At 35.0% G+C, this 26,064-nt stretch overlaps 1 protein-coding gene across 14 annotated transcripts in view; it reads right to left on the bottom strand.

Moving 5' to 3' along the window:
* Kmt2c (lysine methyltransferase 2C) overlaps positions 1–26,064 on the bottom strand; it is a 266,290-nt gene that overhangs the window by 162,442 nt on the left and 77,784 nt on the right. For 11 of the 14 annotated variants that reach the window (XM_076831496.2, XM_076831532.2, XM_076831540.2 and 8 more), the window contains 4 exons: positions 11,045–11,186; positions 6,529–6,726; positions 3,197–3,345; positions 2,158–2,267 (listed from right to left, as the gene is read on the bottom strand). In XM_076831496.2, the coding sequence (XP_076687611.2) occupies positions 2,158–2,267; positions 3,197–3,345; positions 6,529–6,726; positions 11,045–11,186 (599 nt within the window). Of the gene's footprint in view, positions 1–2,157; positions 2,268–3,196; positions 3,346–6,528; positions 6,727–11,044; positions 11,187–26,064 lie in introns of those variants that run through there. The other 3 variants (XM_076831505.2, XM_076831598.2, XM_076831606.2) reach the window with 2 other exon arrangements.

Below are 26,064 nucleotides of genomic sequence, written 5' to 3'. Positions count from 1 at the left end.
ATTCAATCATTTAGGTAACCTAATTATATGGGCATTTATGTTCTTTATAATACACTGTAAATTAAACAATGCTAATTGCTCACATTTCTGTGTTACTGGAGGCATGTTCAGAATTGATTTCTAGAAGAATCAAAGATTACATGCATATGCAGTTTATGATGATCACCAAATTTGCCTCCAGAATACTGGCAACAATTTTCATTCCAACCACCAAAGCATGAGGATATCCGTTTCCCCACAGCCTTTTCAACAAATGTGTTGTTATATGTTTGAAATTCTGTCAGACAATCTTTCTTTTTTAAGTGCAAATTTTAGCTACATAGTTCATCCAGTGTCTATCTGATAAAGGAGAAAACAACAAAATAAACAAAAAGCAGTAGAAATGGCAATAAACATAACACTACTATAAATTTGACTGACTAAATTAGTGGTAAGATAAAGGTTTGACAATGCAGCCACTAGTGCCCTTATCATCTACAAACCACCTACCTGCTGCAAGCATTCTGTCAGTATTTGATTTGATTGGGTCTATAATACTAATGCCTAGGTGAAGTTAAAAGAAATGCTGGTCTCCCAAAGACTCCAGTCCTCTCCCAAGGACAGAGCAAAGCCTTGAGCTCTAAATACTATTTTGATATTTAGTAAACATTTATAAAAAGTAAAAATAGTACCTTCTGCCCAGAAAAAAGAGGTGAGGTAACCTTCCTTTTAACTATCCTCTCCAAAAACAACTTCAGAAGATCTATTTATGCATATGCACACAACTATTTTTTTTGTATTTGTCATAAATATCACCATGTGTACTAATTTCCTCTGGTCTTAGTGCAACACTATAAAGTTCATGTTAGCCTTAGTTCATGGCCTTCCCTGTAATAATTTCACAGCCACACAGGAAAAAACAAACCTACCTCCAAAACTACTTTTAAAGTAATCCACAAAAGAGAAGGTTCTCACTAGTCCATCAAGTCTTAATCTGGCTAAGTACATTCAGACTAGGCAATGTACCATTAAGCATTATACTGTTCAAAACATACTAACATGGTGCTGGGGTTGTGGCTCAGTGGTAGAGCGCTTGCCTACCATGTGTGAGGCACTGTGTTCCAGTCTCAGCACCACATATAAGCAAATAAATGAATAAAGTTCCATCAATAAATAATAAAAAATATTTTTAAGTGCATTTGATTTCAATACAGAAAAATGTCTAAGATTTTAAAACAAAACTAATAACATGCATTCAAATGTAATGCCAAATTTTCCAGATGAGCATTCTGACTTGATTATTCTTAAGGTAACAGTTACCCACCCATGTGAATTAGATCATTTCAATAATCTGAATAAAAGTATTGTTATAAAAGCTGAATAATTACTTGAATCAAGGTCTTTGGCTCACCTATATATTTGAGAACTTTGCCTATATTCTACCTATGAAAGCCCAGATAAAGTGGTCTAAAATTTCTAGTTTTAATGTTCCTTTAGCACTGTCTCACTTCTTCCAAATACATGTGCAAGAAACCAAAGCAACAACATTTCAGCTTCCTGTTCTTACAGATGGGTGTTAACTGTTGCATTTATTTTTGTGATTGTTCCAAATATCACATGAAAATGACAGCAGTGAAAGCTCTGAAAAATGGAAGACTATGTGCACATTATGTAAGGAGGACATCACAAAGATTAACTGAACTGCCAACTGTACCAAAAATTTTTAATCAATGTTTAAAATATTGGAATTAGATAACCTGCACACTAAAAGACATGTTAAATATCTTGTCATTCTTATTTTGAAGCTTCATCAGTTTTATCTTAAAGAGTAACCATATAGATGTAAAAGTACATAGTTAGCAATACCCATTAAAAACATTAATTTCTGATTTAAGTGTAAAATATTAAAGATTAAATTTATTGAATAACTGCACATACTATATTCTAGTGGCCTGTACAAATTACTCCATATAAATTACTAATTTACTATTTTGAGGGTTTTTTTAATACTATGATAATCATTTAATAAATAATTCTTGCAGATAAACCTTTATAAGTTGAATAAAGCAAATTTTATAAAACCGTGGTTTACAATTAAAAAAAAAGAAAAAAAAAACCAAAAAATAAAAAAATAAAAAAAATAAAACCGTGGTTTAAATTTTAGCTTCTTTTACTTACTTCTGTGCTCCCTGAGACAACAGCTTTGTCCACATTCACTAACAATGGTTCTTCCACCTGGCACACTCCCAGCGACCACTCCACACAACGACGATGAGCCCAACAAGTGCCTCAAATGTGAAAAGTGAAAAGGAGAAAAAGAATAAACATCAAAAATATTAATGCAAATAAAGACCTAAAATGTCAAAGTCCTCTCGGCTGGGTAAGCACATAATGGTAGCGTGTACCATCCATCCAACAGTCCTTCTCAGATCATGCCCCAGTCTGCGAGCTGCAGCACCAACGTCAACCTGGGGACTTGTTAGAAATGCACAATCTCAGGCGACATCTGAGAACAACTGAATCAGAAGTTCTTGCGGTACAGCCCAGTAATCTGAGCTGAAATGAAGTTAGTTTTTATTCATTATATTTAAATATTACTGTTTCATTTGGTATCTTAATATAAAAACAAAAGGAACATTATTTAATATCTTGTTGATGACAAAGAATATGTATAAAAAATTAACATTTGCACAACACATTCCACTTGATCCCAAGCAAGAGCACCACCACTCATCAGTAACAGCTCAGTCTTTAAATTCTCTATCACACAGCAATTGAACCACTATGGATGGATTTGTAGTTCAAGCATAGAATGAGATTTACTTAAAATCCCAACACTCTATATCATGAGCTCATTATACTGTTTATTATAAGAGAATACATGTGGCTAAAATCTATTGTCTTCCATCCCGACAGGAAAGTGCTATACTCCCCCAAGTTTTCACACTCCTTTAAAATTTTCTCTTTCCTCAATTTTCACATAACCATGGGGCTGCTATCCATACCACAGTATATAAATATTTATAAAAGCATCCTGTCCAGTGTTAACTCTGCAGACTTTAAATAAATTAGGTAATCATACTTTACCTAATCAGATATGTTTAATGACATTTTTATAATATGACCCTAATAACTTCTAGAGAATAAGTTGATAATGCCCTAAAATTTCAGTGCTTCCAGAAACAAGAAGCAGCTGTTACTGAAGAGAAGCCCCTACCTGTAGGATCAAATAAGGCTTGGACATCAATGGCATCTGGAAGGCCAACCAGACTGAGTTCATCCCACAATTTACCGGCCTGATCATCTGAAGCTGTCTGGGTGCTTACACTTACACAAGACACTGTACTCTGAGGAGAAGATCGCTCTCTGAAAATAAAGTGAAATAAGATAAATAGCTGGAAAAGTGATAAGAAGTAGAAAATTGCTTCATTTTATAACAATTTGAGTATAATGTACTGCCAAATAAATTTTAATTTATTAGATATAAACTGTCATAAAACAATTTTTAGAATTCAATTATTATTCAGAGTATAATATTAAAATGGTGCCATATTATTTCATGTAAGCAATTAAGAGTCTTCAAATACATAAGAATTAAAATTACAGTTGTGAATTTATTTTTCCATTCTCTTTAAAAAAAAAAAAAAAACTCTAGTCAGGAACAATATTTTTAGTACATACAATGACTATTCCCTTTGTCCTTACTTAAATGCTTACAAAACATAACTTGAGAAAACTTTAATGTGCTTTAAGTTAGAGAACTGCCACAGAAGAGGTAGCAGTTCATTTCAAGTAAAGAAAGGTTATTTTCCAGGGAAAACACAGCGTTAAAAGGGAGGTGGAGGTGGAAGTGGGTGGAACACGTCAGCTGTAGCGTCTTATGGTCGTCTCAACAAATCTCAACAGCTGGCCCGGGCCTGATGTTGCAAGTAGTCTCAATCAAGACTGCATCTCACAAACCAGAATTCAGAGCAAAAACAAAATAGCTACTAAAGGCATAAGAAAGACAGTCTAGCAGCTAACACTACAGTATAAAAACTGAATGCTAAATGCTGAATAAATGATAACATACGAGAGTTTTCAGGCTTTCAAGCCCTAATACTTTATTATTTAAGAGCATTCAATAAATAAAGATGGTTATTGTGTTCAGCATTAAATATGGGAAGTCAGATGACTGCCACTGAAACTTAAAATCTTCTCCTAATATCATAGTATTTTAACCTGATGATAATTCTGGATTAAATCACTATTGAATATAGATCATAACTCACTGCACTTCTGTATGCTGGATATTTATCATGATTCCTATTAAGAGAAAATCAGCACAATGACCAGGGTACTAAACTTTTTTATACCTGGAATCATTGAAAGAAAAAAAGTATTAACATATTTCAATAAATACATTTAAATATCAAACCATATAAAATAACAAGTAACTTTATGTTTAGCATTAAAAATGCATAAAGAGGTTCAGCATGCTATGCTAACTTAAATTCTCATTTTTATAAATGCCCACAGTAAAATGAGAACAAATACTTTTCTACACATATAATCTTCATTCCTATAAATATATTCATTACTAATCATTGTTATTTTGTTGGGAGAAATAAAGACTAACAGGTCATCTATAAATACTATTATTTTAGCATTTTTTGCACTAGCATTTGATGGGAAACATGGTGTAGAAACCAATGGAATGACTCATCAGTCTATTACTAATCAGTTCCTAACCAGAAGCTTGGTGAAATTCAACCATCAGGTTTTGAGACTAGTTTATGCATATACCATATCAGATGCCAATGTCAATCCTACAGATGGTAGCAGCTCAGCTAAGGAAAGAGTATCAAGAGAAGTCAGCTGAAATACATACCCATAAAATTTCAAGTTATAAAGCAGAAAAAAAAAAAAAGGCAAGAACATTTGATTATATATTCTTATATTTAGTGCAAACAAGAAGAAAAATCCATTTAAAAAAACTTCCTGTCAATTTTTGTAAATTAACTAGGTGTTCATACTTCATTAGTAATACATTTTGCAAATATTTAAAATCATTACTAAAATAAATTCGCTGTCTACCCCCATATGACTGCTGAATTTTCTAAGTGGACTTCATTACAGGCTTTTCATCGTTAATTAACCAACTGGAAAAGCACTAAATATATATAACAGCTTTTCAGTAAGGCCAGGCTATTTTGCAAATATAAATTATCTGAGCTCATAAAATTTTTCAATAAAAATTAGCTTCATTTGTGAAATAAGTAAATAAATGAAGCCCAGTTCTATTTCCCAGGACTGGGTTTTGTCTAATTGCCATTATTAAAGACGGAACATGAGAATATAAGATATACATACCCTGGTTCAATTCATCAAATGTGCTAATTATGGATAGACATTGTAAGTTTGCTGGACTTTTGATATATTTTATTAACATGTAAGCACTCAACTAATAACAAAAGATAAAACACCTATATATGATTTAATTACAGCCTTAGAAATAGGAGGAGTCTCCAAATACAGTACTTCCAGAGCTTCCTTAAACTGTTCTACCTTAAATTCTTTAAAGATTGTCTCTGTTATTGTTTCAATTCCTGCTTCAAGTATTCAAGGCATTGGCAGCAGTTCAAAAACAATGAGCCAATCAAGGAAGAACAGCACAACAGTGCTTTAGTACTTAAATTTGGAGATAAGCCAGACAGCACTTGGGTGATTACATCATCAACCTCAAGGAATAGAGCTGGTTAGCCTTCCAAATGAATATTTATTAATCAACTACAGAAACTTCTCTCCTAAAAACAGCAAAGCCAAGTCCATATATTAAGAGAGCCTTTAAAAACAACCATACAAAATATTTAAAAAGCATATTAGACAAGAGTTTTAGGTGATTGCAATGTACCCATGAACACAGACATACCTATGTAATTATACAAATACTTATTTTTTTAAATTATCTTCTGTATCTGTAGAAAGAGTACTCTAAACATATAATTACAGAAGAAAAAAAGGGGGAGAGAAAGAAAGGGAGAGAATTGTATTATGCTGAGAATTTATAGGGCAGCTCAATATTCTCTGACACAAACACACATATAAATTAGATAAATTAATTAAATGAGAGAATGAATAAATGAATGACACAGAAGACATGAACAGTGACAAATCTGACTTTGCTATCACATTAAACGCTTACCAAAAAAGGCTTATTTAGAGAAGAAAAGCAGGACCACACTGATGTATTGTCTTCTTGAATTTACAAATTCCATGAACTCCCTTCAGCCTATGTTATGTTCTCTAAAAGTTCCTTCCAAAAGTTAACTTTTGTCATTATACTGATTTTGTTGTGATACAATTAAGAAAACAGATTAAAAAAAGAAAGAAAGAAATTTCAAGGAAAGGACTGTTTTCTGGGTTAATGGTGAGTCATTAAGTTTCTTCAGAAATGTGGGAAACAGGAGGAAATCTTTAATAGTGGTTCAACCCCATCTGTAAACTTAAAAACATCACACTAAAAACAGTTTTATTCCATCCCAACAATTTAAATTCAAAACTGCTCACTTTCTCGGTCCTTTCTGTCGACGTGGAGCTGAATTTTGTATTTTCTCATAGGTCCCACTGCTGTTGTCATCAATGTCCCTGTTGGAAGTCTGGTTTTTCCATGGCAAGATAAATCCAGGTGTTACTCTGAATTGCTTTAAATCTCCTTGTCCTAAGGAACTTTTTTCCCCACAATAACAAAAAGCACAGAGTTGTTCACTGGTAAAAATGAAAAATGAAAAGAGACAGAAAAGAGAAAAGCAGCTTTACTCAACAATTCTTAAGTAACACACAACCAGATACTGGTGCTTCAAAATTATATGTTCAGTGCAAGCTAGACTTTTTTTCAACTTATTTTCTACAGTCTATTCTATGATTATACCTTAAGAACAATTAAGTTTAATAATGATCATACCTATGAAATTCTACTTTTCTATAGCATGATTTTTCCCCCTTTCCTGTGGTGCTAGGGATAGAGTCCAGTGCTATACTCCTAAACCACCATGATTTTTCTAAAACTAGTGAACATACCAAAATCAAAAAATTCTAGGGCTAGGGTTGTGGCTCAGTGGTAGAGTTTTTGCCTAGCATGTGTGAGGTACTGGGTTTAATTTTCAGCACCACATAAAAGTAAATAAAATAAAAGTCCATTGACAACTAAAATATATATATATATATATATATTTATTTATTTATTTATTTAAATTCTAATTTATACTTACGATAATGATCTGTAAAAAAAAAATTTGACCAGGGCTGGAGTTGTGACTCAGTGGCAGAGTGCTTGCCTCATATAGGTAAGGCACTGGGTTCAATCCTTGCACCACATAAAAATCAATAACTGAAATAAAATATTGTGTCCATGTAAAACTAAAAACAATTTTTTTTAAAATCTGACTAAAGAAAATCAGTAACACATATAAATAAATGAATAAAATAAAGGTCCATCAACATCTAAAAAAATAAATAAAAAAATAAATAGTGCATAAATGTTAGTTTATCAATTATAAAAAATGTACCACACTAATGCACAATGTTAACTCGACTGTGGGGGTTGGAGATGTGGTGATGGAAAAACTGTTCAATTATTCTGTAAATCTAAAACTGTTCTAAAATTTAAAGTCTACTAATTTTCAAAAAGAAGAGATTAAAAAGTTAAAAAGACGAGCAGCAGATATATCTCAAGTGATAGAGTGACTGCCTAACGTGTACAGGGTCCAGGGTTCTATTCCCCAGCAAACCCCTCCCGCCTCAAAGGAAGGACAAAAAAAAACAATACATACTATGGAATACAGACATAATAAATAACCTTAGAAATAACAAAACTTAAACATATGTCTCCTCTTAGACATATTTTCTCTTTATACTGCTTCTACAACCAAATCTTTCTTCTCGGGCATTAAAAGTCTCCAACTATCACCCCTGCAGTAGCTACCCCATTAACTTTCATAACATTTTGCATTAACAGGGACTAGGGAAAAAAAACCTAGTTTTTTTAAAATATTATATTCAATTCTGTTTGCAACCAAGAGTTTGCTCTTTTCAAGCATATTAAAACAATCTGAATATAGAGTACGAATTAGCCATAAATAAAGACATGGTATATTCAAAAATGACAAATTTTACAGACAATATTCTCTGAAAATAATGCAATAAAACTAGAAATGTGCAACAGATAACTTAAAATTTTCTAAACATTGGTAAACTAGAAAATACATTGCTAAGAACCCTTCAGTTATTTACTGTAAAAATTTGTGAGATGGAGATAAAATTGGAACTAAAGGGAAACTTAAAATTTACATAAATTATCAGTAGATTCAAGTTTAGATATTAGTAAGATAAAGTTTTCAATTACAGACAGGGGGAAAATAAATGAAGACACTGATAGAACATTAATCAAAAGAAGACAAGAAACGAAAAGGAAAATAACAGAATCAGTGAAAATAGAGAAGATCAACAAAATCAAAAGCTGATTCTTCAAAAATATCTCTGGGGGAAAGAAAGCAGGCAAAATGCAAACAAAATACAGAGTAAAGGGGAGAAATAAGTATATATGCAACAAACAGTAAAATTTTATTTTTACTCTCACCATTTTTTCAACCACTTCTTTTCAACACAGTTGAAAGTCCTAGAAGTCCTAGCTAGAGTGATGAAACAAGAGAAAAAAATACAATTTTCTCTAATAGGAAACATGTAAATTTTTAAGACATTTTTAAGTTATCTGTTGCACATATCTGTCTCTATTTGCTGATGTGATCTTATACATGTACAGAAAACCCTGAAGATGCCAACAAAAAATGCTAGAAGAACAAAAAAAAAAATGAATTCATTAAAGTTTCAGGATATGAAATCAACATTAAAAAATAGTATTTCTACATATTAAAACTGAGCTAACCAAAATTTAGAGAACAATCTCATTTAACACTAGCAACAATTTTTTTTTTTAATACTTCAGTGTAAATTTGGCTAAAGCAGTAAGAGACCTGTATCCTGGTAACTATAAAACACTCATATAAGAAACTGAAGAAAAACACAAATAAATAGAAAGTTACCTCATGTTCAGGGACTGGAAGAATACTGTGAAAATGTCCTTAATACCCAAAATAACCCAAAGATTCAATGAAGATCCTATCAAAATTTCAATGTCCAAAAAAAATCCAATGTCATTTTTCACAGAAATAGAAAAAACAATACTTAAATTTGTATGGAACCACAAAAGACCTTAAATAGCCAAAATTAGCTGGAGTAAAAAGAACAAAGCTAAAACATCACACTCTCCTGACTTCAAAACATATTACAAAATGATTATATATCAAAGCAGCATGACACTGGTATAAAAAGACACAAAAACTGATGGAACAGGAAAGACATTACAGAAATAAGCCCACACATCTTTTGTCAAAGATGCCAAGAACACACAATGGCAAAATAATCGCCTCTTCAATAAATGGTGCTGGGAAAACTGGCTATCCACATACAGAAGAATGACCCTTATCTCACACCAAATACAAAAACCAACTCCAAATGGGTTAATGACTGAACTATAAGACCTGAAAGTGTTTGTTTTTTGCTTGTTTAAATATTTTTTTTTAGTTGTAGTTGGACACAATACCTTTATTTTATTTATTTATTTTTATGTGGAGCTGAGAATTGAACTCAGAGCCTCACAGGTGCTAGGCAAGCACTCTACCGCTGAGCCACAACCCTAGCCCCAAGTGTTTGGCTTTTAAGACATTTAAACCTTCCTAAAACTACTGGGGGAGAAGGAACTGCAGTATAATCAACACTTTTACACCCTTTACCTGGATTCACATAATAGTATAATAAGCAGGGGGTAAGGAGGTCTCTCTGGGAGATAAATCATGTAACAGAGAGCAAAGCAAGCTCAAAGACCCTCATACAGAAACCTGATTGGTGTGTTCAGGAGCAGCAAAGACAGTGTGAAAAAGCACAGTGACAAAGAAAGTCTCAGAGACAGCCAGGGGCAGATCATGCCTTGGAAAAATAGCAAGGATATGAAATGTTAAATATAATTTAAGTATTTAATTTCAATCCAACAGCATAATATAATAGGGGGAGAAATGACTTACATTTTAGAATAATTTTTGCAACTTTGCTAAGAAAAAAAAAATGGAGGTTAAAAAAAGTTGAAAGGTAAAGAGAAATAGATTATTTAATCCTTCAGATCGAAAGAAGGAAGAGAAGCAGGGAGGGAGAGGTGGTTTAAAAGGCTACAGCTTCCCAAGGGCAACAATGGCTTCAACCAAGATGACAGACAAGATAGTAAGAAGCTGTGTTGAGCCACAGGATTTAATGGTTTGGATTATCAGGTATGAGAAAAAAGAGAAATTGAGGATTAACTGTCCTAAATTAACTGAGCATACATTGGTATTGTTTACTGAAATGGGGAAGCCCAGGGAAGAAGATCATCTGAGGCAGAGGTAGAGATAGCAGGAATACTTTGGGACTGTTAAAGATGAGGTATCTAACACACCTCCAGATGCAGATTATGAGCAGACCAGTGGACAAGGAAATCTGGAGTGGAACTGGAAATGAAAATGGGGGGCTCTTAAGGATACACAAGATTCATAGCTGTGAAACCAGAGGTGCTTTCCAGCGCGTGAAGAAAACCAGAAAGCAGGCAAAGTGTTGCCTACTTTAAAGCTGAACTATATACCAGTAAGTGGTAAGGTCCTATATTTCTTTTTGTAAAGAATGGGGAGAGGGTAAGGAAAAAGAACATACTCAAGTTTACAATTAAGTATCAAAAATCAGTTCTTATGCTAAATACTCACAGCTATCTCTTTGGCCAGGAATAGCATATTGATAACTGTCTGTGTTCACATGGGATGAACAGAGCAACACCCTAATGTACTCCCTGCTCTATAATCCCCAAACTCCATAGCCATCCTCCATCCCAACTACAGAGGTATTGGCCTTAAATTTAAAGCTACTAAACAATAAAACTCCATCGAGATTAACATCTCAAATCCTTCCTCCCTGAATTTTTACAATCCAGGTCTTTTGATTCTCTAACCTGATTTTGGCTTCTACACCAACAGAGACCAGGGAATTTGCAGAGTCCTCAGACACGGATCGCTGAAGAGCTGAGGCTGGCTGCTTGCTGCTATCCACTTCTGCTTCGGCATCCTCTTCTGCAGACTGTTCTTTGACTTCTGCTTCACAGAAAAAAGAGGTAAAAAGAATCATTTTTATGTTTACATCAATCATTGGTGAATTTATCTACAAGACATCTGTGTTAATGGAAAAAAATCAAACAACAAATGACAATACTTCACTGATAAAGAAAAAGTTCACATATATAATTAATGCTATTGTTTATATCTGTTCCCTTCAGCAAAAGGATAATCAAAAAATTTACACTTTAACAGTCATAAATTTCATAAAAGGTTTCATCCTTGGCTCATAAAAAGACTTCTATAAAACAAAATATTACTTTTCCTTGCGCCCACAGCAAAAATAGACTCAGAAGTTTCATCTTAGTAATATTATTATTATATTCAGGATTATAGCAGTTGATCTTCAGAACATATGAATTTCAGTGTGACTCATTTTGAAGGTTTCATGTTTTATGAAGTGAAATTCTCATTAATTTAAAACAATCATGGATTCTAATTATTAGCCATTCTAACAGTTAAATATTTGAAAAGAACACACCTTGATTATATTGTTTTTCAATTCTACTCAGGACTTTAACCCCAAATACCTCGTACTTCCTTTCTCAGGAGGCAACCTAACTGCTGAGAGGATTTTCAAACACCTTCACCACTAACATCATTCATCTCTTTAAATAAAAATCATATGCCCATTCTGGCTTTCTTGTGTATTACCAGAATAAAGAAACACTGCATCTCCACCAATGCTCCCAAGGCACTTCCACACTCTTGGTTATAAGACTTCTCTTCTAACTCCAAATTTGTGTACACCTTTCCACACCCACCCCACACGCCTGCAAACAGTCAAGTAAATCATCAAGCCCTTTCAGCTGCTCCTGTTGGCACCAACTTCATGAAATGCCCTGTGGAGTGCCTCAGCTCCCTCACCTTCCCTTCACCTCCTCCTCAGCAGCTGTTCTCACCAACTCCACCAGGGGCCACGTACAAGCCTTCAAATTCCTAAAACCTCATTTCACACAAGGACTAAGGTCTGCATCTGTAGCACCCCCTCCTCTCTGACATTCCCCAACATATGGGACCTGCACAGCAGACATACATAGCAGAGCAGCTTGAATGCTAATTTTCACATCAAACTTGATCTTTCATCTCTCATTTCAGAACTTCAATTTGATGTCCCTATTTTGGGACTATCTTCTAAATTCAAAATGTATTTTAGGGGAAGTATTTTGGGAAAAGGATTTTGATAAATATTAATTTTATAGTTAGAAAAACTACAAATAATTGTAAATTCTGTCAAGTAAAATTAATAATTACATGAGGCATCAAACAGATGGTTTTGGTTTTCAGTGTTAAAATAATATTTTCCCTTTTTAAATTAAAACTGGAAAGTTTATTACATATTACTTGTAAGGCACATCAACCAAGGTGTCCTGTCTACCCCTAGAAACAAAATTTATATAGAGTACCCAGAATCAAATTTACAAACACATATTTGTATGGGGGAGGACACTAATTTTGCTAATTTTACTACAGTAAAATTCAAAATTTATATATAAAAAAAAGACGCCATGAGCAAAATGAATCCATCCCAGATGAAAGGAAATCCATGTAATTTATTTTCACAAAAAAACACTCAAATTCAGAATATGTCAAGGACTTTACAGATGAACAAGATAAAGCACATAACTGTAGAAAATAGACAAGGGACAAACTCCATATTCTCCTTCCTCTGTAGTACTCAATTTTAGGACAGCACATATCTGGCTCACCCAATATTCTTTGCAACAAATCTTGGCAAGTTCTCACCCACAGAGTATGACCAGAAGTGACTGCCACTTCTTCTCCATCACCTAAAAGGAAGTGACCTGCTCTGAGCAAAATTATGTTACCCTTTCCTATGGACTGGAATGGACATGACAGCCACCCAGTTGCAGTACTGCAAATAAATCAATGCTCCAGAGGATGGCAAAAAAAAAAAAACAAAAAAAAAAAACAAGAAAGAAAGAAAGTTTGGTCCAGAAACAAGCCACATGGAACAAAGCTACCTCAACAGCATGGATTCCTGCTACAGAAATATTACACAAGAGCAAAACGGGTTTTATAAGCCACAGGTATATTTTGAATTCTCTGGCATAGCTGTTTAATTTCTATCCTAATTAATACAGAAAGTGGTATCAGAAGTGTCATAACCAAAACTAATACTAAGTGGCTTAATAATCAGGTCCTGAGATACTGATACTGCAGTTTGAAAATCAACAGATCTTTTTCATGCAGTGTCCATATCTGACATAACTGCAACCCACAATAACTTGGAAAACAGACTACGCCTACAAGGCCTGTCACTCTAGGGAAATTATCTGGAAAGACCCAGAGGTCACTCTGTGTTGCCTGTTCTCTAGGGATCTACAAGAAGACAGAAAGGAATCCAGTTCTGCTAGAGATTCACTCTGCCTATTACATTTGAAGGACTATAAAATGGTATGTGTAAAATAGAGGTCCAACACACATATGGGCACACTTTTGTTTGCACTGTTCTTAATATCAACAAGAAAGGTAAGAGAAAGAAACGAGGGCTGGCATTGTGGCTCAGTGGTACAGCGCTCGCCTACCATGTGTGAGGCACTGGGTTCGATCATAAGCACCACATTAAAAAAATAAATAAGTAAAATAACGGTATTGTATCCATCTACATCTAAAAAAACTTTTTTTAAAAAGAAAGAAAGGAGAAATATAGAATAAGATGGTGCTTCAGAGGCTCACAGATAGTGAGCCAAGTGGAACGGTCCCGTGTCATTACATTTCCTATGAACATTTTTTCCTCTAAAAGACAGCTCCATTTATCCCCTAACCCAAACTGTCATGTCTGCTACTTGTTAATATGCTGCTATTTACCACTTATAATATCTAATAGAAAATTTTCTTCTCCTGGTATACTGTATTACAGTTCTTATGTTTATCCCCTCACCCAAAAGGAAATACATAGCACTTCCAGTGTTTTGAGAGAGGTTCTACTGCTTAAAACAAGGAAAAACAAGCAGAACAGTGTTTGTGTCTATTCACCTTTCCTTTTCTCTATAATAGAAGGAAATGGGAAGGCTAAACACAAACACTAATGGTAGATTAACAGGTTTTCAGGTTAACACCTTTTGTAAGTAGGTTTCCTCCATTTCAGAGGGAGAAAAAAACAATTTAGACTCTAAAGAAATTATTTATTTGATTATTTATGTTTAAGAAATGTGATCAGGACCAGTTCTGAACCACAAAGCCTGGCTTTGAGAGTTCAACCTTCTCTTTCCTTCTTTATTAGCTATCAGTTCTGCTAATGAGCATAATAACTTGAATATACTGAACAACAGTTGGGATTGATAAGTTTGGTTTTATTTTTGGTCTGAATTTTTCCGTTTTGCCTTTTTTGTTCTTTAATGAATAAAAAGGAATCTTGTGGGGCTGGAGTTGTGGCTCAGTGGTAGAGTGCTTTCCTCACATGCATGAGGCACTGGGGTTCGATCCTCAGCACCACATAAAAATAAATAAAAATACTGTATCCACCTACAAAAATTATTATTTTGTTTTAAAAAGGAATCTTGTAACTCCTTCCTTGGGAGTAGTACTTCCAAAACAGAAACAATAAAAGATCTTCCTAAATAAATGAACTATATGTAATAACAGAAACTTTTTTTTTTATAACTATCACTCTGCATTTGGCAGAATACATTAGATCCTGCTGTCAAAGTTAAAGCAGAATAACTAGAGATTATGACTCTTTCCCTTTTCCCCAGCCCTAGTCTTCAAAAGATTGCCAGAGTCTGGCAGGAAAATGTCTGATGGACTTGCTCTGGCTGAAAATGACATCGGATGAAGATCCTACCAGGGATGTCATCCAGACATGTTCCAGATGAACGTGACCCAGTGATAACCAATGGGGTATTACTCACTCAAAGCTGTTCAATCAATAAAATAGTCCAGGCTGGGGCTGGGGTTATAGCTCATTAGTAGAGTACTTGCCTCGCATGCATGAGGCACTGGGTTGTATAGTCTGCACCACATAAAAATAAATAGAGATACTGTGTCCATCTGCAACTGAAAAAAAAAAAAAAAAGAATTTTTTTTTTTTTTAAATAGTCCAGGCGGGCTGGGTTCCTCAGTCACTTTACAGATTTTTTTGCCTTTCATGGAGTTCTATTTATTCAAATTGCCTGCAGCTCAAACTTATGGAAATCGAAAAAGAGACCTTTTAACATTTAAATTTTTTTCAGCATATTTTTCTTTGGTATAAAATCCCCAATGAATCTTTCACTTTATACTTTTAAACTGACCTAAATACAAGAATGCTACTTGGTCAACGAAATGTTCTGAAGGCAGAAAGCAAGGCTGAGCGGGTGGTGAAGGGGATGATTGTGTCCCCAGTAGATGGCGTACGTGCAAGGATAACTACGCTACTAAAGAATCATATATAGGGAAGTTGAAGTTTCTAAGAGAACATGATCTGTGCACTTTATTAAATGACATCGCCTATGTGCCAGGCATCTTTGGTGATACAAAGTAAGGGATATCTAACTTCTGCCCTTACATAATTCCATTACATATCCTCTTTTAACTCTAATTTTCCACTTCCATGACTCTTACTCAGTCCTAGTTAGTTCTATGATAGGAGAAACAAAAGTTGTTTGATGTAGTAAAATCAAGGTTTAAAATCTTAATAGTCCAGAGTAGCCATGTGATCTTTTTATGTTACTTAAACCTCATGTCAACTTCAGTTTGCTCCTCATTTTAAAAAAACAGATAATACTACCTAAAATAAACTAGGTTTAGGATCAAAAAAGACAATGCAGGAAGAATACTTAGTCCAATACCTTAAGTAAGGGAAGGTTCTTGAATGAGTGTTATTTTGCAAATATTCCCCTCCTCATCTTTGAGATTTTTTTCAAAAGGCATAAGGATATGAGGGATTGACCCAGGGCCTTACCCACATTAAGCACTCTACCACTGTGTTACATGCCCAGCCTAAGATCAAATTTGACATCCTACCACAAATTATTTAAATCATATTTTGAGAAATAATGAGAATGGAGAGAACATATGTTGCTGGCTCTGTGTTAGAAGTTAGGAGAGCATTGCTCTAGAATGATTATTTACCAAACAAAATTTTGGGTAACTATTACATTGTATTCAAATGCAGTCAGTACAAAAATACAGTCAGCAAACCTGTCTTTAATAGGTTTCTGTGGAAAACAGAAAATGGTATGGTATCTGACATGATAGAGGACAACACAGATATGATGGAGATAAGGCCAGAGATGGCAGTGCAGCTCATAAAGGGTTTAAAGAGGTATCAGGAGCTCAGCTGAAACTACAAAGAAAAAGAGAGGCTGGCTCAGGGTTCTCTCCTTTTTTTTTTTTTTTTTTTTTTTTTTTTTTTAATTATTTTTTACTTATAGTTGGACACAATACTAAGGATTGAACCCAGGCCTTGCACATGCTAGGGGAACACTCTACCGCTGATCCACAACCTCAGCCCTCAGGGTTCTCTCCTTTACAAAAAAAATCTCTTGAGGCCGGGATAGAGCTCAGTAGAAGATCACTTGCCAAGCACACATACAAGGACCTGGGTTCAATTCACAGCACCTAAAAGCAACCATCTGACCTATTATCCTCATTTGAAAGATACGGAAATCAAAGTCTCAAAGTTAGCAAACTGAAAGTCACAAAGCTGAGGGGCAAAGCCAGAATGCATAATACTGGCACAGCCTCAACAAAGTACAGAAGGAATACGAATAAATCCATGTGAAAAAAAAAAATACTAACAATTTTACAAGGACATTTTAACTGATCAATCACTTGCTGAATATCAAGACTATGTATGAAATTAAAACTGAAAATGAAGTTTTCCTCTTCATCTTCTTTAAGCAGGACTAAGATTATAAAGTGGCAAGAACCTCACAGACAAGCTCACAGAAATAAAAATACTGATTTGGAGCAATTATAAAATTACTCTCCTTAAAAGTTATATAATTCTTGGGCTGGGGCTCAGTGGTAGAGTGCTCGCCTAGCACATTCAAGGCCCTGGGTACAATCCTCAGCACCACGTAAAAATAAATAAATAAAGGTATTGTGTCCAACTACAACTAAAAAAATGAATATTAAAAAAAAAAAAAGTTATGTAATTCTTGCCGGGCGAGGTGGTGCACACCTGTAATCCCAGTGGCTCAGGAGGCTGAGACAGGAGGATCACAATTTCAAATCCAGTCTCAGTAATAAAATACAAAATAGGACTGGGGATTGTGGCTCAGTGGTCAAGTGTCCAAATTCAATCATCAGTAACACCCCCCCCCCGAAAAAATTATATAAATAATTTTACTTAATTTTTTAAAAAATTCTTGATGGACATAATACTTTTATTTATTTATCTTTCAAAGGACTATGTATCCTACAACAAACTCGTAAGTATAACAGCATAATAGACTATAAGATGTCAAAATACCCAGTGTTCAAGTACAGTCTTTCCTACCAACACAGTACATTCTTTCAAAGTACCTGGCTTTCAGTGAATCTTTATATTTTATTTATTAAGGGATTCTAAGATCTTGCAGGAAGAAATTACATCTGTACTTTTTACTCACCTCAATTTTTATACTAACCTGCAAAATTTAGAATTCTAAGAAATTATCGAGTGACTACAAGCAACAAGTAGTATCACTGGCAACACCCATTTCTCAGTCATTAGTAGTGCCATAGATATTTTCTTATTGAATTCAAATGTTATAAATATCCCAAATACCATTTCCCATATAAGTATGCCAAAATTATAGTTGTTATTAAATTCACTGATTTTATAATTTAAGGGGATATCTGCATAATCCAATGTATCTTATTTTATTCACTTAAAAACGTTATTTATTGAGAGGTACATGGACTGCCAGAGGGATAAGGGCACAGAGGAGGTGAAGAGTCCCCTGTATTTACCTTTGGAAAGACACTATGCTTGTTTATAAACCAGAGATTGTCATAAAATCTGATTCATGTTCAATAATTGTTTAATTAATCAATCATCCCAAACATAGATCCTATTTATGTAAACACACATAATTATAAAATTTTTAAAAACTAATATTTGGTAATTACATTAATCAACACTAGCATTCATTAACTGCTAGTTACCCAAGAAAAATGCATGCCTTCCTGTATGCTCTGGTACACTACTAAATAAAGGAAAAATTATTTTCCTCTCTCGACTTCCTTCACCTCCACAGCACTTAAAACTGTTCATGGGGCTGGGATTGTGGCTCAGCAGTACAGCGCTCGCCTAGCACGGCAGGACCTGGGTTCGATCCTCAGCACCACATAAAAATAAAGGCATTGTGTTGTGTCCATCTACACCTAAAAAATAAATGTTAAAAAAAAAAGTTAAAAAAAATAACTGTTCATGCTCCCTTTACATGAAAACTGCAGAAGAAAACGTAACTGATAAACTGTTCAATCATGTACTCTCCTTTTGAACAGAAACGGTCAGAAGAAGTCTGTCCTACGAGAGTTCTGCTGTCAAGAGGTGTCTTATCTAGTATTTCCTCTACATCTACAACATGCGCTGGTTAGAAAGGGCAGACTTTTTATTCATCGTATCTTTATTTACTAAATTCCTGAAAATGCTGACACTGATTAATATGAACGTGGTCACTGCTTTAACAGAATAATATATAAACATCTAAAAGTAAAGACACAAAAATGTGAGACTTGTTTTCTTTGAGAGTTAACACTTTATAGGTAACTTCTTCTCCTTAATCACAGATCCATAAATTCTAATAAATATATATTATCACCATGTTTGCTAACGTGATTTCTTTAAGGCAAGCACAAAAGGCTTAAAATTAAATTCCAAAACTTATGAAAACCCCAAAATACATTAATATTAATTAAAATTGTGATTTTAGATATCAACTGTACTCTGGATGATTTATTTAGTTGTTGCCAATATTTCCTTTAGTTAACTTATACTTTTTTTTTAATGTGTTTTTAGTGGATTTTTTTGCAATAAATAAATGAAGCAAAAATAAAAAACATATTTCACCATACATCTTCACCTTAAATAATGGTTATTTGTATCAATATTGATCTTCTTCTGACACTTTTTTTTTTTTGGCCTAAAAATATATATGTATCAACCAATATAATTGTCCTGAATTCTCTAAACAAGCCCAGGCATCAACTGACTAGCAATAACTGACACTAACTGATGTTAGCAGAGAGCTGAGTTGCCCAGGAACACCCACCTGAATTCCTGACTCACAAAAATCATAGGACATGTCTATTGTTTTGAGCCATTATATTTTCTGGTGACTTGCTATGAAGCAATAAATAACTGAAAATTTTGTTGTAATCTTGTCTGCAAATGGCATACTATAACTAATCAACTCCAAATTCTTACGAATATGTTTCTGCTCCAGCATCTCCTCGTCTAAGGACCAAACATAAAAAGAAAGCCACTAACGCAAACACTGATGAAATAAAAACAGCTTGGGAATGTTTTGCTCCAGTCCACAAGTGACCTGACTCTCAACCACAGCTCACTGGGCATGAGTAATGATATGGCCCCACAAGAGGACTAGAAAATGTAATTTCAACATGTATACAGAAGGCAGAGAGTGAGAACTATTCAACAGGACAGCACCACTATTCATGTACCGTGACCATGTATAAAAAAACACACTCTAACAGTTAGTAGGGGAAAGTACCAAGATTTTTTAAATGATGCAAAAAGATAAAAGTCCATTGTAAACTTTCATATCTAAACAAGGTAGGAAAATACAAGTTAAATTTATAAGCTACATAACCAAGCCTCTCTGTGCACATGCTACCACAACCTGGTGCCAATTAACAACTGCACTTTTAAAATGTGTAATGAATGGGGCTGGGGATGTGGCTCAAGCAGTAGCGCGCTTGCCTGGCATGCCTGCGGCCCGGGTTCGATCCTCAGCACCACATACAAACAAAGATGCTGTGTCCGCCGAGAACTGAAAAATAAATATTAAAAAAAAAAATTCTAAAAAAAAAAATAAATAAAATGTGTAATGATTTGGGGTGTCTACATTTTAAAATAATTATATCACTGAAATTTCTATTATTGTAAACAAAGGCATATATAGGGTTTTATACAAGCTTGTATATTAAGCATAATGCATACAAACATTCATTAAATCACTGCTGAACCAAAACAGAACTGAACTAGTCACATATGACTTGAGCACTCCAATTCTACATGCTTCGTCCAAAGCGTGCTGACAAAGCAGCAACTCCTACCATATCTGTCTACCCCAGGTAAACACTAAGGGTGGAGCATCACTACCATGTAAGAACTAATAATCACTAGACAAGCAGCAGCCAAAAATAAACACAAACTGGGCCTGAAGACAATCCAGATCTTAACACGTAATTCAAGGTGTATGGTGCCACAGTTTGCCTCCTCAATGTTTTCCGCAGGCCTAGGTGTCCAGTCCATGGCCCAACTGGAAGGTGACCAAACCTTTAGTGGAAAGATGGTAAATTGTCAGGGGGCATGCCGCTGAGGGAATATTGGGATGCTGGTCCCTTATTCTTTCTTGCTCTTTTTTTGCTTCTATACACCCTGAGGTGAATGGAACTCCTTTGTCATGCTGTTATGGTTTAAATATGAAGTGTCTCCCAAAAGCTCATACAAGGACAACGCAAGAAAGCTGAGATGAAGTAATTGGGTTGCGAGCGCCTTAACTTAATCAGTGCATTAATTCCCTTGAATGGATTAACTGGGTGGTGGCTGCAGGCAGGTAAGGTGTGCTAGGAGGAGGTGAATCACTGGAGGCATGCCTTTGGGATTTTTATTTTTGTCCCTGGTGAGTCAGGTGTGTGTGTGTGTGTGTGTGTGTGTGTGTGTGTGTGTCTGTCTGTCTGTCTGTTTGTCTGTCTGTCTCTATCTCTCTCTCTCTCTGCTTCCTGGTAACCATGTCCTGAGCTGATTTCCTCCACACTCTTCCACCATGATGCTCTGCTTCACCTCCAAAACAGAGCAATGGAGCCCGCCTTCTGTGCACTTCTGAAACCCTGAGCCCATATAAATTTCTCTTCTTCTAAAATTGCTCATGAGGTTTTGTGGGGGGGGTTTTCATTTGTTTTGTTGTTTGTTTGTTTGTTCACAATGGCTGAACTAAAACACACCCATTCCCAACACAGACTCAAAGGCAATGAGACTGAGCAATGGCAAACTGAAACTAAGCAGTGAAATAAACCTCTCCTCCTTATAAGTCAATTATCTCAGGTATTTTGTCACAGTGATAAAGTTGACTAATACATATAACTAGATGCCATTAGTAGAAAAGCCTATAAAGTTAACAAATGGTAGTCTTGATAAATAAGTTAGCTTTTACTTATTAAATTATTATTTAAATTAAATAAGTAAACAGTTTTACTGTGTTAATACTAATATCATTTGTGAGACATTCTTGTACTCTGTGTGTGTGTGTGTTGTGTGGGGGATGGAGCCCCAGGCCTTGTGCATGCTAGGCAAGCACACTACTACCACTGAGCCACATCCCTTGCCCAAGACTTATTCTAATGTATAGATATTAACTTGGTTTTTATTGACCATTACTTATAATCTGGTCAATTGATTACAACTAGCTCACCCAAATTCTTTTTTTTTATGTAAATATAGTTAGTAAATATAGTACATAGGCAGCAGATTTGACTCAGCTGTGATTATATATTACACACTCCAAAACAAAGACTAAAAAAGGTTAAACTGATATATTCTAAGGAGAGAAACCAGAATCATAGAAAGTGCTCAATTAAAATCACAAAGGTGGCCAACAGTGGAAGACAAAATTAGGAACAAACAACAGGGTGACAAATGTAAAACAATAATAGATATGGGAGCTATTAATTTTACTCGATCAAGAATTACTTTGAATCCAGGCATAGTGGCACACAATTGTAATCCCAGCTACTTGGAAAGCTAAGGCAGGAGAATCAAAAGTTCAAGGACAACCTGGGCAACTTATGAAAATCCTGTCTTAAAATAAACAGGACACCATGGGCTGGGGCTGTAGCTCAATGGTGGAGCACTTGCCTCCTTCATATGAGGCACTGGGTTCCACCCTCAGCACAACATAAAATAAATAAATAAAATAATGGCATTGTTTTCATCTACAACTAAAAACAAATAAGGCCCTCTACCACATAGAGCTCAACAGTAGAGCACTTGCTTAGCATGCAGGAGGCCCTGGGTTCACTCCCCAGTAATAAAGGAAGGAAGAAAAAAATGCCATGAATGTCAACAGTCTAAATATACCAATTAAAAGACAGATTGGGCTAGGGTTGTAGCTCAGTGGTAGAACACTTGCCTAGTACATGTGAGGCACCGAGTTTGATACCCAGCCCCACATAAAAAAAAAAAAAAAAAAATCAATCAATCAATAAAATAAAGGTATTGTGTTTATCTAAAATTAAAAAATATTTAAAAATGAAAGAGACTTGTCAGAGTAGATCCAAAAACAAGACCCACCTACGTACTACATACTGTCCACAAGAAACCCATTTTAAATATAAAGACACATATAGATTAACAGTAAATAAAGATATTTCTATGCTACATTATACAGCCGAGAATGCAACCAATTTAACGGTTTCTTACAAAACTATTCTGGCCTAGGATATAGCTCTCTGGTAGAGCACTTGCCTAGCATGCTGAAGGTCTAGATTTGAATGAGGGGGTGCTTACAACATACTCTTAACAATCTAGCAATCATGTTGCTTGGTATTTACTCAAATAGGCTGGAAACATGTCCATACAAACATCTGGACACAGTCATAATAGCAGCTTTATTCACAATTGCCAATAATCAAGGGGCCCTCTAGTAGGTGAATGGGTGAAAAATAGACTTGGTATAACCAAACTCTGGAACAATATTCAGTGTTCAAAAAAACAACCTATCAAGATATGAATACATGGAATAAACATAAATTCCTACCACTAACTGAAAAAAGCTGATCTGAAAAGGTTACAACTATTCGACATTCTGGAAAAGGAAAATTATGTAGAAACAAAAAGAATGGATGGTGCCAGAGAGTGTGGGGAGGTAAGGATGACTAGGTAAAGCACAGACGACTTTCATGGTAGTGAAACTACTCTCTATGATACATAATGGTACATGTCAATATATGTTTGCCCAAACCCACAGTATGTACAACACAAAGGATGGGCTTTTTTTAAACTATGGACTTTAGATGACAGTTACACCATTCTGGAATAGGATGTTGACAATGGAAAAGATCATGCCTGTGTGGGGTTAGAAGGTATATGGGAAAAAATCTATCACATCTCCCACAACTGTACTGTGAATTTAAAACAACTCTAAAAAATACATTCTCAGCAGAAATCTCACAGACCAGGAGAGAATAGAATGAAACATTCAATGTCCTGCAAGAAAAAAATTGCCAGCTAAAAGTCCTAAACCCAAAGCCATGTTTCAGAAATGAAAGAAAAATAAAGACTTTGCGTGACAAGCAAAAACTGAAGGAATTCATTACCACCAGACCAGCCCCACAGATGTGCTCAGGTAAGGAAGTCCTACATGAGACATGGATGATAACTGCTATCACAAAAGTGCACAACTGTACAAAACTCAATAGTACAGTTACACAAGAGAACTAGAAGCAGCTTCCCCTGTTAATCCATAAAACCACAAAGGTATGCAGGAGGAACGAAAGAAGAAAGTACATACAAAAACCACCAAAGAAAAAAAATTAACAGAATGATGAGTGTGCTTTCATATCAATAATAAACTTGAATTCAAAAGATTATTTTCCCGCTGGGGATATAGCTCAGTTGGTAGAGTGCTTGCCTCACATGCACAAGGGCCTGGGTTCAATACCCAGCACACACAAAAAAGATGATTTTTCCCAATTTCATAAAAGATAAAGACTAGCCAAATGGATTAAAAAAGCAATACCCAATAATGTACTGACTACAAGAAACTCACCCTCCCAACTTACAGACGCACACAGACTTTGCAAATGGAAACCAAGAGTAAGCAGAAGTGACTATACTTGTATCAAATAAAACAGACCAATCCAAAACCTGGTTTAAAAAAAAAAAAAAAAAAGGACAAAGAAGGTCACTATGATAACGAAAAGGGATCAATTCAACAAGAATAAATAATAATTTATAATGCTTATGAACCTAATGCTGAAGTACCCAATTATGTAAAGCAAACATTGTTAATCTAAAAGGACAGATAGACTCTACAACAATAATAGTTGGAGACTTCAATGCTCCACTTTCATCAATGGATAAATCATCCAGACCTCCCAAAAATAATCATCAACAAAAAAACATCAGAGGTAAATCATATTACAACCCAAATGCACGCAACAGACATGTACAGAAAGTGCCATTCAACAGCTACAGAAAATAACATTCTTCTCATCAGCACATTGAACATCCTCCAGGATAGACCATATGTGAGGCTTCAAAACAGATCTCAGAAAATCAAAAATTTATTAAAGTTATAGCATATATCCTCTTTTACCACAGTGTAATAAAACTTGAAATCAACAGCAAGAGGAACTTCAAAATTGTATGAATACATGGAAATTAAACAACATACTCTTGAATGATCAATGAACAAATCAAGAGGAAGATTTTAAAATTTCTTGAAACAAATAGGAAATGAAAACACAACATCCCAAAATGTATGGAAACAGCAAAAGGAATACTAAGCTATAATACAAGGAAGGAAGGAAGGAAGGAAGGAAGGAAGGAAGGGAGGGAGGGAGGAAAAAACCTAGATGCAACAATCCAAAATTACGAGAAGGAAGGTTATTTCTATAACAAAGATGAGAGCAATAGTAATGGCCACTTGTGGATTCCTCAATCCTATCCATCAACCATGATAAAATGCTCATTTTAATTAATACTCTTACATTATGAAATTATTACATTACAAATTATTGAGTGAGTGTGTCAAGGCATGGATTTTACATTGGTAAAAGAACCCTTCAATAAGCTTTTGAATCCTGAGACACACATGGAGAGGTTAGAACCTTGCACCAGACTTGAATTTATGTTTAAATTAACTAGACATTTATAGAACTTTTCTTTTTGCCTGGGTTCACTTGTAGGCTGTTGGTTTAATGGCTGTTCTTCCCACCCTCCTTCCCTATTCTCCTTGACCTATGTGTGTCCACTGAAAGAACTAAATGAAGGCCTTTCCACTGACAGACACAGAGCTAATACACTAATACACAGGCCCTGGCTTAACTTCAGTATAAAAGACGAGGATAAAATAAAAAAAATTTTTAAAGTACCCTCCTGCTCCTTTCTCTATACTTCAGTCTTGACCTCACATGGAGACAAAATAAGAAAACAATTCATTTGTGGGGCCTGCTATTGTACTCTTAAGAAAAAAATTAAATGTCAAAAATTTACTTTTGTGACAACATTCCAAAACAGTAGGTAGCTTAGAAAATGCAAAAGCCTAAGAAGATGATATTGCTCCAGTTAGTAAAGTGAAGGCCTACTGTGGGCCTGGAAGTACTGACCTCACAGCACTCATACACTGTGCAAGGCACAGAATAAATAAACATGGAACATGATATCATATTTCTTAAATACCAGGAACAGAAGTATAGCAGAAGAGATCAGAGAGTAGCAAGTACTGGGGGTTTTGTCCTCATCACTTTAATGGGGGATGCCAGAGACTGAACCCAGGGATGCTCTACCACTGAGTGCTTTATTCTTCAAAAGTAGAGCCTCACTAAGTTGCTAAGACTGGCTTCAAACTTGAGATCCTCCTGCTTCAGCCACCAAAGTCACTGGCATTACAGGTATGTACCACCATGCCCAGATTAGTGCTGCTTTTTAGACAAGTTGGTAAGAAAAGACCTCTCTGGA

Source organism: Callospermophilus lateralis, chromosome 1, assembly GCF_048772815.1.
Source record: "Callospermophilus lateralis isolate mCalLat2 chromosome 1, mCalLat2.hap1, whole genome shotgun sequence".
Lineage (NCBI taxonomy): Eukaryota > Metazoa > Chordata > Mammalia > Rodentia > Sciuridae > Callospermophilus > Callospermophilus lateralis.
The sequence above is the reverse complement of the archived record's forward strand: the minus strand, read 5'-3'. Positions and strand labels throughout refer to the sequence as shown.